General features: G+C 40.8%; 2 protein-coding genes across 3 annotated transcripts; both read right to left on the reverse strand.

The window, feature by feature from the left end:
• Positions 1–5,999: 5,999 nt before the first annotated feature.
• On the reverse strand, positions 6,000–8,612 carry snx10b (sorting nexin 10b). 2 transcript variants are annotated; one of them, XM_080897041.1, is made up of 6 exons: positions 7,732–8,612; positions 7,370–7,456; positions 7,171–7,271; positions 6,963–7,064; positions 6,602–6,811; positions 6,000–6,499 (listed from the first exon to the last, which is right to left on the reverse strand). In XM_080897041.1, the coding sequence occupies exons 1-6, from the start codon at positions 7,762–7,764 to the stop codon at positions 6,388–6,390; spliced, it is 645 nt and encodes a 214-aa protein (XP_080753167.1). In that variant the 5' UTR covers positions 7,765–8,612; the 3' UTR covers positions 6,000–6,387. The 2 variants fall into 2 exon arrangements, with proteins under 2 accessions (XP_080753167.1, XP_080753166.1); XM_080897040.1 differs by lacking the exon at positions 7,732–8,612 and having other exon boundaries at positions 7,370–7,721.
• A 1,189-nt stretch (positions 8,613–9,801) lies between these two features.
• Positions 9,802–14,238, reverse strand: cbx3b (chromobox homolog 3b). The gene is made up of 5 exons (XM_080895893.1): positions 14,100–14,238; positions 13,543–13,683; positions 13,278–13,434; positions 12,686–12,846; positions 9,802–11,130 (listed from the first exon to the last, which is right to left on the reverse strand). Exons 2-5 carry the CDS (start codon positions 13,680–13,682, stop codon positions 11,010–11,012), a joined length of 579 nt encoding a protein of 192 aa, XP_080752019.1. The 5' UTR covers position 13,683; positions 14,100–14,238; the 3' UTR covers positions 9,802–11,009.
• Between the last annotated feature and the right edge of the window lie 734 nt (positions 14,239–14,972).

Raw genomic sequence — 14,972 nt, forward strand, 5'->3', positions numbered from 1 at the left:
TCCTGGCCTCAAAAACCTCACCATCAACCCCCTACTTGATACTATGATTAGCACCATCACATCTAAGCTGGTGTTTTCACTAATGAAGCTGTTAATGGTGTGGCAATGATTGTCAGCCCTCTCATTTACTGTATACATCAACGTTTCAAGCAGTTCGTGTTTCAAGGGTGTGGAGTCCAGGCTGTCAGGCAGGTTAGAGCTATGTGCTGACATGTCACTCAAAATAAATCAGGCTTATCAAAGTGACAGGTGTTTGTCCACCTGCTATAAACATCTCCCACACCTCGCTCCTGCTCCATCTCTTCATAGATTATTTATAATGCTGCAGCCTCCATAGCCCAGCCCTGTTTACTCTCTTGTTGTGGCTCTAATATCAGGTCAGTGCTCTGCTGCTGATTTACTATACTAGTTAGCGAGGTGAGTAATGACCCGGGATGGTTTGGGAGGATAGTTTGTAATCAAAGGAGGTCAGAGATGCAAGCGATGTTCTAACTGTAATTACAGCCCTGTGTACCCCTTTCACCCACATACACTGCAGCTGTCTGCCTCTCAGTGCTGCGTAAAAGAATCACCCCCCATCTCTTGCCAGCTCCTCTTTTACTGCCCTGAGTTAGATGCCCCTGGTTGTAATGACCCCACCTTTAAGTTGAGGTCCCATCTCAGTGTCAGGTCTTTATATAGCAGCAGTTTTCAAGACAGCCCTCCAGCAGTGGAAGTGAAGGCGTGAGGTTTGAATTACAAGAGCTTGCTGAGCTAACTGAGGCACTGGATAGCAGATTGTTGCCATCACTCCCATTTAGTGTCAGCTTTGGCATGTATCCAGGCTCGGGTCCTGCCAAGCTAACCTGAACTCATTTAGTGCCCAAAGTACACACAGAGGTATTCATCATTACACTGTGACAAGACCACATCTTCATAAGTAAGAACACTGCGGTAAGATTCACATTCAGATTGATTGATTCAGACATTTTAAGTTATTCAGTTTTACTGCTTTATATTTTTTGTATTCTTCTCTTCTCATCCTATTTATAATACAGTACGTATTATATAGAGGAAAATAAAGAGGCAATGAGATAAAATGTTATGGTGCCATTCATCCTCATATCCACATTATGAGGAAAACCCATGCACTACAAGGAGAATGTCTACAGGTGCATGACCTATCTGCTGTGAGGCAACTGAGCTAACCAGCCGGCACGATAAACAACTTAAATATGGTAATGTACTTTCAATTAATTCAATGTCCTCTCCATAGCTTCCACCTACAGGTCACATGATGCCCCCAAAACCATCCTGCTGAAGAGGGCCAGAAGTTCTAACTTCACAAAGCTAGACAGTAGAGCTATGACACTGTGTCATTACATTGTTTGCATATACTGCTCCCAAAGGTCAAGAACAAGCATCCACGCTCCAGTGGCGGTGTATATTTAACATCCAGAGTGTTGGTAACTTTTAAGTAAGACTTTATGTGTGTTAACCACGTCTGCACAACTTCAGACTTCCTGGTGTGACAGTCCATATCATTTTACGTGCATATTAATGAATTTGACATAGGTCTATTAAGGGTACCATGAATAATAATCATTCAAATTTAGGATACTCATTACATATGTATTACATGAGTAGCAGGTGGGGTAATTTGAGTAATTTGTGGCTATATGCAGATATTGGGATGATGGACGGTGTCTGAAGAAGACAAGCTGAGCCGGTCAGTGGATCTACTGCAGAGTAAGGAGAATTTAGGCTCATCATAAAAGATTTCTCCTTGCCTCTTATTTCACTTGGACATTTTTATGTTTTTTTTATTTTCTACCTCATTGCAGCCGTGAGCTGCCTGCTGATTTACACACACTGCCAGTGAAGCTCAGAGGCCCCGAGAGATGGTGCCCTCTACCCCTCCGTTTTTCCCCCTTCTTTCTCCACCCTATGTCGTCTTCTCACTGCCACCACTGGCAGTTTCTCTGTTCCCTGAAATGGGTCTGACCAAAGAGCTCCCCCTCTACTCATACCTCATCCCTAACAAGACATTTCGTCTGGAGGGTTTGCTATTTACACATGATCTTGTGACACACAAAAGGCTCTGTTCCCCTGTGCCAAGATGCGAATGCATGCAAAAATGTACTACACATCTCCCTCTCTTTCTGTCTTCATCTATCGGTTGAGCTATTGGTCAACCTATGTACTAACAATCATTACACAAGGACTTTTGATTTGATTTGATTTGATATACCTTTATTAGTCCCACAAGGGGAAATTTCATAAGGCTGCCGACCTATTGCACGCAATGGCGGCTTCTATATTTTTTGCAGTTTAAAGAATTTGTACTTCCAATAACACAGCAAACCTGCAGCTGGTGGCTTTGGAGGCTGTTTGTATGGGAAACAGTACAAAACAACCTGTTCCTATGCCAATGAAATGATCACAAGTTTACACGACTATGAACTGTAATAAAAAAAGAAAGAAAAAAAAAGACTAAAAATATTTAGTTTCTTGTCATTTCAATTTAAGGAGTTACCTACTAAATTATCATCTATTCATTTTTTTTTTTTACCTAATTCTAAGTCAAAGTTAACAATTTAGAAAACTCAGTCAAAGCACTTTATTTTAATATGGATTCATGCATACTTTATAAAAAATGTTATCAAATTTAGATTTAGCAGTTAATCTAAGATGCATGTTTTTGCACCGAGGGAGGACACCTATGTAGGCGCAGGGAGAACATGCAAACTCCACACAGGAAGGCCCCACCAGGGGAACAATGCCCTTCCACCAGTGTGTGAATGTGAGAGTGAATGAATAGTGGAATTGTACAGCGCTTTGAGGTTCTCAAAAAGCGCTATATTCTCATGCTATGCTAACATTAAAAAAACAATAGATGCCAAAAGAATAAAGACCCCTGTTTGTACAACCTGCAGGCATATGTTCCTTTCTATAAAACGAAGGGATTATTTCATTGATTAATGAACATTTGTGATTATATATGATCAAACACATTTGCTCTTTTAAGACAAAGTCCCTCCTTGTCATACATCTGTTTTTAAGATGCACAAACCAAAGGAAACACATCTAATTTTACACACCATATTATTTGAGGAAATTACCCAGCAATGATCTCATCTTTTTTTCCCTCCCTCAAGCCGATGCGCTCAAGGCAGAGGAGCTAGTTTCATGCTGATCAGCTCTGATTCTAGGGGATGGGAAGCTGGTGCATGCCTTGGTACAGTGATCACGTCGGTTCCCTGTAATTGCTACATCTACACATCAACAGGCGACACCATTTGCAGGGGAAATAGCAGGTTTAGCTATACAGAACTCAGAAAAGGTAAGGCTGCAGAATTTGATGGATGGCTTGTGTCATCTCATTTTCATCTGTGACATTTGAGTGACACAGAAAAATGTTTCAACCCTGAAGATTTTTTTTTCCTTTTTGTTTTTGCTTTTTGGTCAAACTGAGGGTAGGTTTGGCTTTTGAATGTGCACATGCACAGACACACACACACACACACACATAGAAGGACAGAGGCACACACAGCTGCAAGGACAGATGTAAAAATCCTGTTTTGGCTGTCAGGTTGTGGAAGCTTTGTGGCCCACAGTAAATCAGCACTCAGTACTGGCATGAAATGTAAGAGACCTTGAAAAATGTTCAGTTTCTTATTAACGCTTCAGTAAATCCCCAGCTCCAAGATCTGCCTATAGTGGAAAAACACGCCGTATCGCCTGCGTGTGCTGTTGTCATATCACCAATAATGTATATTCATGGTATCGTTTTGTTTAGGCATCAGCCCCTGTCCACTGGCAGTGCAGCTGGCTTTCTCTGATATCGACTCATCCTGGTTCAACGGAGTTGCAGTCACAGAGATTTAATATCTCAAATGGTGCTGAGCTCCTATTGCTACTAATGGATTCTGTATAATGTGGCAATTAAAATGCATGAGCAGGCTCTGATTTATCTGTAATTTGCCTCCACTGGAGCATATCTCCCTCATTTCTTCCATTTGTTTTTGGCTTTGTAGACATACCCTGATTGGGATTTCATATTGTCACATGTTTGACAGTTTGGTTAATTCCAAAAGATAAAATGTTTACTTTTGCTTATTCTGATGCGGTGTTAATTACAAATCAGATGTAATAGCAAGTCAAGCATGTGATCATAGACATTAGATGTGGTTTATTTGAGCTGTTGTGGCAGAAAGACATGCTGACTTGGTCTGAGGCAGATGGGTCTCTCCCAGAGGGGCCATTTTCATTTATTTGGTCTTCGACTACTTTATGTGTCAAACAATAAGCATACTAATTAGATTACGCACAGTGAGGGTATTTGCCCAGGGAGAGTGAAATTTCATCTTCTACTTCTTCTTCATTTATTGTCCCGCTGTTTTCACTCCAGCTGACCACACTGGGGGTCACACAACATGGAGCAGGGAGCCACTAGCAATTGATCTGATGGGTTTAAATGTCTCCTTGTTGTCATGGTAGCAGAACTGCAGCGGCAGGGTAGGCTCAAGGTTAACGGCCAGTGGATCGGAGTACTGAACCATCAAATGATGGGTCAATACTGCAGGACGGGTCAAATTGAAACTAGCAAATGGAAACATTTCAATCCACAAGACTGCTAGTGACAAAAAGGAGTTTGCAGTCACAAAGCTCTGCAAAGGGAACTTAGTTCATTGTGCAACCTGCAACTCCAAAGCTCCCCAAGATTACTTCTTCCCTTTTACATTTTTGGCATCTCTTACACTAGCATCTCAAGGGCTGTGATACATCCTTCATTGGTTTCATTAATATTATGAAACTGATGAGTCTAAAATGTTTTAATTAATTAAAATTTACATGACAGCTTTTCTTTTCTTTTTTTAACAGACAAAGTAATTTAATTCTGAATGACTGAAGTTTATTTTTAAAATACCCACACAATACCCAAAATGTTGCATCTTTAACTTCAAGAATTCCTTCAAACACTGACATGATACAGTGTAGCATTTTACATAGGCTTCTTAAAAGTCTGTCAGGGTGACATGCAACAATATTGGAAAGTCAGATATCATTAGACTGAACAGTTCCTGTTTAAATAGCTTCTTTGCAAGCTATTTGCAGGAAGACAAGACAAACATTTTTCAAAATTTATTAAGTGGAAATAGTGAAAAACATTCATATGTTTGCACTTGAACACCTACACCTTTGTCCGAAGGTGCAAAATACTGCTGACTACACGTCAAGCATTGGTAATGGTTGCACATACATATATTTCACTATAGTAGATGCAAATGAATACATATCTACTGGATGCGCATCTTTCAGAAATGTGTCCCACCTTCCCGTGGCAGCTCGGTCGGCGGCTGTTCATCTCAGTGTGTTTAAGATGACGTCACTGCTCTGTTCTTTCTAACATAAGCCTACTATCTCTTCCACCCTCTGAATTCACAATAAATCTCACCCAGCTGCTGCAGAGGAAAAAACCAAAGTAAGCAAAACACTTCATCTAATGAGTTTTGCAGATATGTCAGTTTGTCCACTCCCTTTACTCGTTATTACATCTGCAATAAAATAAAAAAAAGCACGGTGGTGTTCACTGTGAGAGCAGGCGTGTGTGTTTACTAAACACACACGAACAGACACGCTGAGATGTGACTGCAGTAGGTGAGCTCAGACTAACAAAAGCAAAGGAGACAGGTAGAAAGGGTGTCTTGTCATTGCAGCTGGCATTTTGTTCAGCAGGGAGCAATGTAGCCTGTCTACCCGATAGCCCTCTCAGACAGGAGCAAGTCCATTGGGATCCCACAGGACCTCCTACCAGCCACACACCTGACAAGGGGGCTGTCTAAAAACTCTGCAGAGACCCTATTACACATGTCATACTGCTAAGCACTGCGGTGGCCACCAGATGACAAGCTTTCCACACCCTTCCCTTGATTGGGAGTGAAGCACAGAGAGGAGAACAAAAGGCTTTCACTGCACTCATATCTGACCAGTTTCAGTCTCAATGACCAAAATTCAAGCAATGTTTATGAAGCAAAGATTATACAAACGCATTGCTGTTACAACACTGCCATCTTCAGGCAAATTGTTGGTACAACTTTGTATTTATTCAGACAATCTGAGAACGTGCAGGTAGATATGTAGATAGATATAAATGTAGATAGATAATAGATATGTAATATACAAGAGGTAATTTTTTATTATTATTTACTGTGCAAATTTCAAACTAAAACGTCTCATCAAGAACACAAGAAGCTGTGACATTTTTTTAAATAAATGAAATAATTAAGACGAGACATGTTAAGTGCAGTAACAGGTTTACGGTAATAGCTTTTTCCTTCGCTCATCCAAAACATTGTATGGGTGCAGAGACTCCCACATTCTGTCAGCAGTATGAAGATGATGCTTTCATGTAGAACGAGATAAGCAGCTCAGCTCTTCCTCCTGGCTTGTTTCAATGAGATCAAGAGAAGAAGCTTCCAAATCTTTAATCTTGTGTTCTGGATCCCTACCCTCGGAGCTGGAAAAAAAAAAAGACAATTTAGTGAATTAGGTAGAGTGAAACTGACTTCTAAAGACTTTCAGTTTTACTCATGCGGTGAGATCAGATCTTTTTTTTTACCTATCTGAGTCAGAGTCACAGGAAATTTTGAGGTTATTGTGCAGATCCTCTTCTGAGTGGAATCTCCGGAGGCCGCAGCGTTGCACAGCCTGAACCACAGAGTAGTGCGTCCTTCCAGCAGCGCAGGCCTCTATCATAGGCACGCTAAGCTGTGACTGTAGGAAAAGGTGAAGGCAGCTGTCGGACAGCAGCAGAGGGTTCTGAAGGACTCTGAAAAAAATTTGGGAAAAATAAACACTTTAAAACTTCGCCCGGTATTACCTTTAGAAAGAGTCAGTCATGTGGTCCCGTGTTTGTACTCCAGTTTTTGTTTGACTAGGTCAAAGTTCATAAATGCATTGATCTTTGGGTTCTCACGTACTGTTCCAAAAATTTCTGGAGCCCTTTCATTCGATCAGTGATCTGCTGAGCGTTATTAAGACTGAAGAAAGGGTTTTTAGGGGGCAGCCCTGGTACATGTACCCTGGAAAATCAACAACAAGAACAACAAAATGTCAGGAACAACTGAGCACACTACTTTAACTATGAGTAAGTAAACTTTAAATTCAAATCTCAGTGGATGAACTTACATTAGCATCGAATTTGCCTGCAGTTTTCGCCTGAGCCATACAAACTCACTGTATCTCCTTCTCACTTGTGAGATCTTCTTGGTGAAGCACACACTGTCGGTCTAAAACAGGACACCCCAGTGTCACACACATATCACAGTAAAAATGCCCTAAATGAAAGAATAACGATTCGACCAACTGTCTTAAGCATTTTACTTACATGTAAACAAATTTCATAGTCTATGTAGGCATGCCAGAAGTCATTCTTTTGCATCCGTGGGTCCCGTACCCAGACACTGATGACCTGCTGCATGGAGAAGGCAGGACAGAGACTGAAAGACTGAATGGAATGCACTGTGTTGTGAAAAAGGGAAGGATTATATTGGCAGATAGAGGAAGTAGAATGACTAACATCACACGAACCAGGATAGGAAAATCCAACAGAGAATGGTTTCATGCTTAGTACAAACACGGTTATTTTCAAAGTTGTGCCACAGTTTAAGGAAAACACGTGACTCCTAAAAGATCTTTCTTCTTGACAATTAAGAAACTGTCACATTCACAACACTAATTCAGACCTACCTGATTCTCGGTGCTGTCAGTTTCTTTTCTCATGATCTAAAAGATTCAATCTCAATAACTGTAAGTCAGATAGATAATAGTGGTCCTTAGCACTGCATTTGTGTCTTTTATTTCCACCTTTACAGGTTATGGAGCAAAGGTTTCAAAATAAAGTCACAAGACTGATATAAGCACCTCCCTCTAACTGTCAACTCAGCAAAACGAGCATTCCTAAATCGGAAGCATTGTTAGAGAACATGTGTCAGCACAACCAGATCAAAGCAGCTAAAGTTACAGGAAATCCATACTTTGTTAGAAAAAGAGACAACTGCTGTAGGTTTTGTTTTTTACACCATCACAGTGGATTTTACACGACACAATCAAGATATGATTGAAGTGGAGACTTTTGGCTTTAATTCACAAAAGTTTAACAAAAAGTTTAGTATTAACTGTTTATAAATTACAGCCATTTTTATACACAGTCTTCCGTTTTAAGAGGCTCAAAGGTAACTGCTAGCAGTTTTGTGGCCAGGTGAGGCCTGTTCATTTGTTATTTTGTGACAAATGAAGTAGACAAAAGATCTGGCGTTAATTTAAAATAGTGAAAATGGTTTAGATTTTAAATATAAGGTCTAATGAGATGCCAATCTAAGTGAGGAAGGCCGTCATTAGGCTGAAAGTGAAAAATAATCCTCTCATAGAGACAGCAAAAAATTTAAGAGAGGCCAAATCAACAATCTGATCTGTTCTTAAAAACAATGAGATGCCTGAAAGATCACAGGAGACAATTGAAGTGGATGCTGGTAGCCAAGTACCCAAGGGTACTGCAGAGGCCTGTTTTTAAGTCCATGCCAGAACATTTTCTGTGTCTAACTCCTTCCACTCTCTCCCATCTTTTCTGTTTACTCACAGTACTGCACTATCTAAAAAAAAACAAAGAAAAAAACAGAAGAACATAAAACTAAAATACATGATGACAGAATCGTTTCCATTTGTAAGGAAAAACAACTTTACAGCATCTAACCAAGTCAAGAAGAGGTAAGCATATCATTGACAGGGTCCAGAGTTTAGAAACACCTTCATGAATGTAAATACAGAGAGTTTACAGCACGGTGGAAACCACTGGTTATACTCAAAAACAAGAAGGTCAGATAAGAAAATACCTAAAAGAACCTGCACAGTTCTAGAAAAAGTATCTTTGGACAGATAAACTCAAGATTAACTTGTGCCAGAATAATGAGAAGAGAGAAGCATGGAAACAAATCATTATCCTAAGCATACCACATCATCTGTAAAATATGTGGAGGTAATGTTATAGCATGGGCATGTATGGTTGCCAATGGTAAAGGGTCACTAGTGTTTATTGATAGAAGTGTACAGCACTATACTTTTCACTCAAATGCCACAAACCTAATCACTTCACAGTGCAAACAGATAATGACCCGAAGGACACCACAAAAGCAACTCAGCCATTCCTGAAAGCAAAAACGGGGATATTCTTCATCAACCACGTCAGTCACCTGATCTCCGCCTAACAGCGTGCCTTCCAGTTACTAAAAACAAAACTGAATCCAGAAAAACCCACAAGCAGCACCAGACAGTGACCGCAGCACAGGGCTAGCAGAGCCTCTGAAGCATGGAAAAAAAGTACGTGGTGGTGTCGATGGGTTCTAAACTTTAGGCATTTATTGACTACAAAGGTTTTTACTTTTAAAATGTTGTAAGTTTGTCCAATTGATTTCCGCCTCTGAAAATGAAGCACTGTCTAAAAAAATCACTGCAATTCCTAAAGAGCTGCATTTTTTACAGTAAAACCCTTGAATTAAGATTAAAGGTCTGCACTTTAAGCACATCTTAACTGTTAGCTTTAAAATCCACTGTGGTGGTGCACAGAGGAAAAAAGAAAATCACAAAGCTTGTGTTTCTGGACCCAACTCTGTGTAGCCCATTTAGTGCCAGAAATGTAATGTCAAATGAATCATCTCATATTAATGTTGTTTTTTTTAATAATTTGGAATTGATCATTTATTTTAGGAGTAATTGGACCACATAATGTGAGAAATATAATCAGAGTGAATCAAGATGCAAAAAGTGTCAAAAAAGGTTTCATTTATTCACAGACTTCACAGATCCATGGTCAACAGTTACAGTAGTTCTGTAGCAGATGTGTTTTTAGGAGGTTTGAGGTTCAGCTGAGTGTCCCATAGCAGTCATGGGAGATATGTCGAGTCAGAACAATGCCACCAGGATACAGATATAAAGTACACAGAACTGTATAATTACAGTCAATGAATGCCCTGTGTAAACTGCACAGTCTCAGATCTAAAGTGCTACATTTAACAATCGTCTTACGCATTTACGGTGCACAAGAGTTCATTTTGATAAGTGTAAATCTCATTAGATTTACTTAAGAAAATTCATGACCTTCTAATTCAACTCAATTTTATTTATACAGTGCCAAATCACGACAACAGTTGCCTCGAGGCGCTCTTATTCTGAAAAATTCTACAGGGCTTCACTTTTTGGATCAAAGCACCAAATATTTAAATAATCTGAAACGTTCTAATTCAATAAACAGGAGAAAACTGCTAATTTACAGCAGCTGATTAAAAAAAACAAGGGAATTTTTGATGGGCAACATTTTTTTTAAAATATATATTATTTAACATCAACCACAAGGGTCATAAAGAGATACAGTAAAAGCTGTGTCCATTAACACTTCACAACCTCACACAATACAAGTTCAAACAAGAGGCATTCCAACAACAGGGCTACAATCTTCAGCTCTAACCAAAAGCTACATAGGCTGAAGGCATGGACTTGGACAGTAGTTTGCTGGCTCTGGCAGTAGAGTGTCGCCGTACAGGATGTAAAGCACACACTAAACAACCGCAGGGCCCTTCCAGTGTAAGATACTGGCATCTAAACAGGACTATAAATACTAAATTACTCATAGAACAATATCTTCAAAACAAAACACAACCACAGTGATCGAGTCCGCTACATGATGACACAGGAAAAAAGCTGCAACGGGTTAGTCTGACCTCAGATCAGCCGCTCTACATAAAGGTTAGCTTGAGCCTCCATCAGAGTGTCTGCAAAGTCACAGTGACCTTTTTTGAGCACCATGGGGCAGACAGCACTTAAAATCCACCACCGCCGAGGATGTCACACCTGCCAGAGCTCGAAGTGCTTCTGATGGCAGCTGAAGGAGGACATTTGATGGAGGCTAAAGTTAAGCTTCAGATGAGAGCACAGCTGTTTATTAGTTCTCCTCTGCACACAACCCACACACATTTTTACTGCTCGTCGTCTCCACAGTGCCAGGTCAGCTTCTGCTCGTAGAAGTCGATGACCACCTGGGGACATCTGGCGCTCGCTTCACGGGCCGGCAGCAGGGCAACGTCATCAGAGTTTTTCCTGTGGGGATACGCGCAGCAGAAGGAAAAGACTGAAACCGCCTCTCGTTTTTAATGGATGTAAAATGTCTTAACAGAAAAAAATATTTCTGACAGTTTTTTTAATGGAGAAGTAAAGGGTAAGGGGACTCTACATAAAAGGGGCACTAGATTTTAGCTTTAGCTTCCTTTAGCTCATGCTCCATTGTTCCACCAATTCTGTTAAATTTAGCCAGTAATTTCTCACAGTGTCTTGCTGACAGATCAACAAATGTAATAAAGCATATCATCACTGATTTTCAAGAACAAGGATGATGCGTGCCTAGCTGAAGTAACTACAGAGGGATAAAGCCATGAAAACACGGGACAGAGCTGCCAAAGCTCAGTTAAGAGGAGAGGTGATGATCAGTGAGCAGCAGTATGACTTCATACTGAGAAAGAGCGCTAGAGACACGATGTTTGTGCTAGTTTGCTTAAAGTGTTAATGGAGAAGTACAGAGAAGGAGTTGCACTCTGTCTTTGAGGATCTACAGAAAGCATATGACAGTGTACCAGGCAAAGCTGAAATAGGTAGGACATGTGCAGAGGAGGGATAGTTGATACACTGGGCAAAGGATGATGGAGACTGAGCTCCCAAACAGCAGGAAAGAAGATTACAAGAAGAGAAGATTACAAGAATGACAGAATGGGATGCAAGGGACAGACTGAGACAAACAAAGGGAATTAAACATTTTCTGACTGGCTATGCTCTTGTGGAGGAGAAGTAAAAAAATGACTTGTTTGCTTAAGGGAAGCAATATAGGACTCTGGCGTCTTATCATCATATCAATGCCGTGCTTCTTTGAATGACGCGGACATTTGGGTAAGGTCAATAATTTGTGGAATTGTGTGCAAGTGTTTGCTTTCCGTAGACCTCTAAACTTCCAGCCCTAAACATGAGCACATCTTTCACACTCAAAAAATTCCAAGTTCTCCAACCTAACAAAACTCATTGAGCGTTTTAAAAGACTTCAGCCAACCGTTTTACAAACTGTGTTTACAAACTTTACAATCTGTTGTAATTCAATATAGCTCCTCTTTCATAAAGTAACTACAATCGTAGGTAGTGTTGCGGCTCTGCTGGACTCCCGGACACTAACATTTGTGTATGTAAATCAGAAGAGAAAAAAAAAAGCAAAACGATCTAAGCCGATCACTCGGAGCCTCATAAAGGTAGATCTTTGCAGAGCTGGACTTAATAGTCCAGGTACGCATAGTTAAGAGCCCCCGAGTCTATAGCTTAATGGTTGTGTGTAATGATAAACCCAAAGCCCATCTGCTCTCTCCAATCTGTTACTAATAAGGTTTGAGGTGGTCAGTGTCAACTTCCAACTTCTCTTCTCAAGTAAATGATCATGCATATATAAAATGTTGGAAAACTGCAGTTTCCCACAAAGCAACAGCAACAAAAACATCGAGTCCCCCCCCCCACACACACACTTTGCTGTCTGACTCTGGCTTTAAATATTAACATTTTCCACGTTTACTCAAGTGCTGGCATTTATTATTCAAGGACAGAGTAAAGAGGAAGCAGTCACCATTTGACTAGGAACATGAGCTCTCCCTTTCTGTCCGTTGAGCCGATGATGCATTCGGGCTCGAGATAAGTACTGAGGTCACTGGGGGAGTTTTTCTGCTCATCATCGGGCTGAAGGACGCTGTTGTCCGTCTTCACAGCCTGAGCCTCCTGCACGCAGGACTAAAAGAACAAAATAAGAAAAGGCAAAGTTCAAAGTTGCAGCACAGATTTACTAGACATGATAAGAAGGTTGCTAAGTCGAGCCATTTCATTTTTTCTCCCTCACTGTACACACCCATTGCAGAAAAAAGGGGAAATTTAACTGGTTTCATTTTCAGGAGCTTTTGTAAAACTAACCTCTTTAACACGACATTTAGTTTCAGATTGAGCCTTAAAACAATTTCTGACAAGGAGTCAGTTGACTCTATTCCAACCTCAGTCTACAACTAAAGGGAAAATGCTACCATACTTCTATTGTGTTCCCTATACTTCTATATTTTTCATTGTTGTTCTCCCTTTTGGCAGATTTAGCTGCAGAAGTTCTGTAAATAACATGGAAACAGACAGACATACAGACGATCCAGAAACTCCAAAATTCCTCACATACTCACAATTTCTGTCTCTTCCTCTGCCATTTCCTCTTTGGGAACAAACCCTTGCTCGGGTTGCTCTTCTTCATTCTCCTCGGTGAAGTGGGCGTTTCTCAAGAACTCCTCTATGAGTTCAGGACAGTCCAGGTTGTCCTCGGGTTCCCACGTGTTTTCTGCACTGCGGTTAGAGTTAACAGGAGGAGGGAAAGGCAATTTTTACTACGGTGGATAAACGGGTTACACAATCAAACCGTTCAAATGACTGGTTCTGCAACATCCCACTCACTCAGTGAAGCCCTTCCACTTCAGGAAGTACTCCACTCTCCCATTCGAGATTCTGCGGCGAATTATTTTTTCAACCACAAACTCCTGGACAACTGTAGTCTCCTCAGTCTTCCTCTGTTTGGCAGTCTGCTTCTTTCTCATTCTGCCACGATAGAGAATAAGCGAATGAATGAAGGCCAGGGCAATCACAAGAACAGGGAGTTCATTTCTTTTCGTGCTAAAAAAAAAACAAACTAAACACGGTGGAGTCAGGAACATTCACTTTTATCTCCCTGCTGCTGGGATTTTTTTTTTTCCAGCAGAACATGGCAGTGGCGACTACTCTGCTGTGCCCTTCATACAATGATCGGCACACTTGTTACAGCGCTCCACCTGCTGTTTCTGTCGGGTGATTGTGCTCCTTCAGTCCAAAAAAAGCAACATGTTAGTATCGCCGTGAGCGTCGTTCACTCACAGCCTGGTTACGAGCACATTTAGCAGACAGCAGCCCGAAACATGAGTGAATAGAAGCGTGCCTCGGTGATGCATTAGACGCTGTAATGAACAATATGCACGTACGCTCTCGGTGTTTACTTAATCTCGGAGGGTAGCCTGCTGCGGTGCCGCTCGGCTCTGCTCTGTGCTTGTCGCTGGAAACAACATGCACAAAGCGCCGGTGACGCTGCTTTGAGCTCAAATGTGTCGGTCGATGTGAGTAAATGAGCGAAACAACTTTTCATGAATGAGTTAAAATTAAAGATGGCCGTTGATGCTCGGAGGAAGTGGTTGCCAAGGGAAAAGGTCATGCCAGGAAAACCGGGAGGAGACGACGGGGACGCGCACAGCAGCGACCAATCAGGGAGCAGTCCGCTCGACCGTCCCAGTCCAGCGGTCCGGAACAGCCCTGCCACCCATGGGCGTCAGCGGGGTATGGCAGGGCATGCGCACTTCCTATAATGTATTTCACAAATTTTGTTTTATTTTATTGGAAACAAAAAGACAGTCCGAGAATACAATAAATAAATAAATAAATGTATTGTGTCTCCTCCCGGGATCGAACCAGGGATCTTGGTGCACTTTAGTTTTATTTAATTTTAGAGTACTTCCATGTATTTCCAATTGATGTTACATAAAGTTCAATACATTTAAGAGAAAAATACCATCCACTTTAAAATGATACAGCGGTGGGTTTATAAAGCAGTTGCAATGAATGTAAATTCCTGATGGAAATAATATACTGAATCGCTTCATTTTGCATTATTTTAAACGTTTGATGCTATTTTTAATATTTAATTTTGCATGATATTGTATAGTAGAAATTCTAATACAGAAAGTGTTACTTAGTATTATTTGAGAATACTTTTTTACTGTTTTCAGTGCTGTAAAGACACTGGGCTTTGTCGACGGGGATCTGCTCCCCTCAAACTCTGAGGCTGTACTGTTGAAATCGCA

This window comes from Rhamphochromis sp. 'chilingali' (genome assembly GCF_963969265.1).
Source record: "Rhamphochromis sp. 'chilingali' genome assembly, chromosome: 11".
Taxonomy (NCBI): Eukaryota; Metazoa; Chordata; class Actinopteri; order Cichliformes; family Cichlidae; genus Rhamphochromis; species Rhamphochromis sp. 'chilingali'.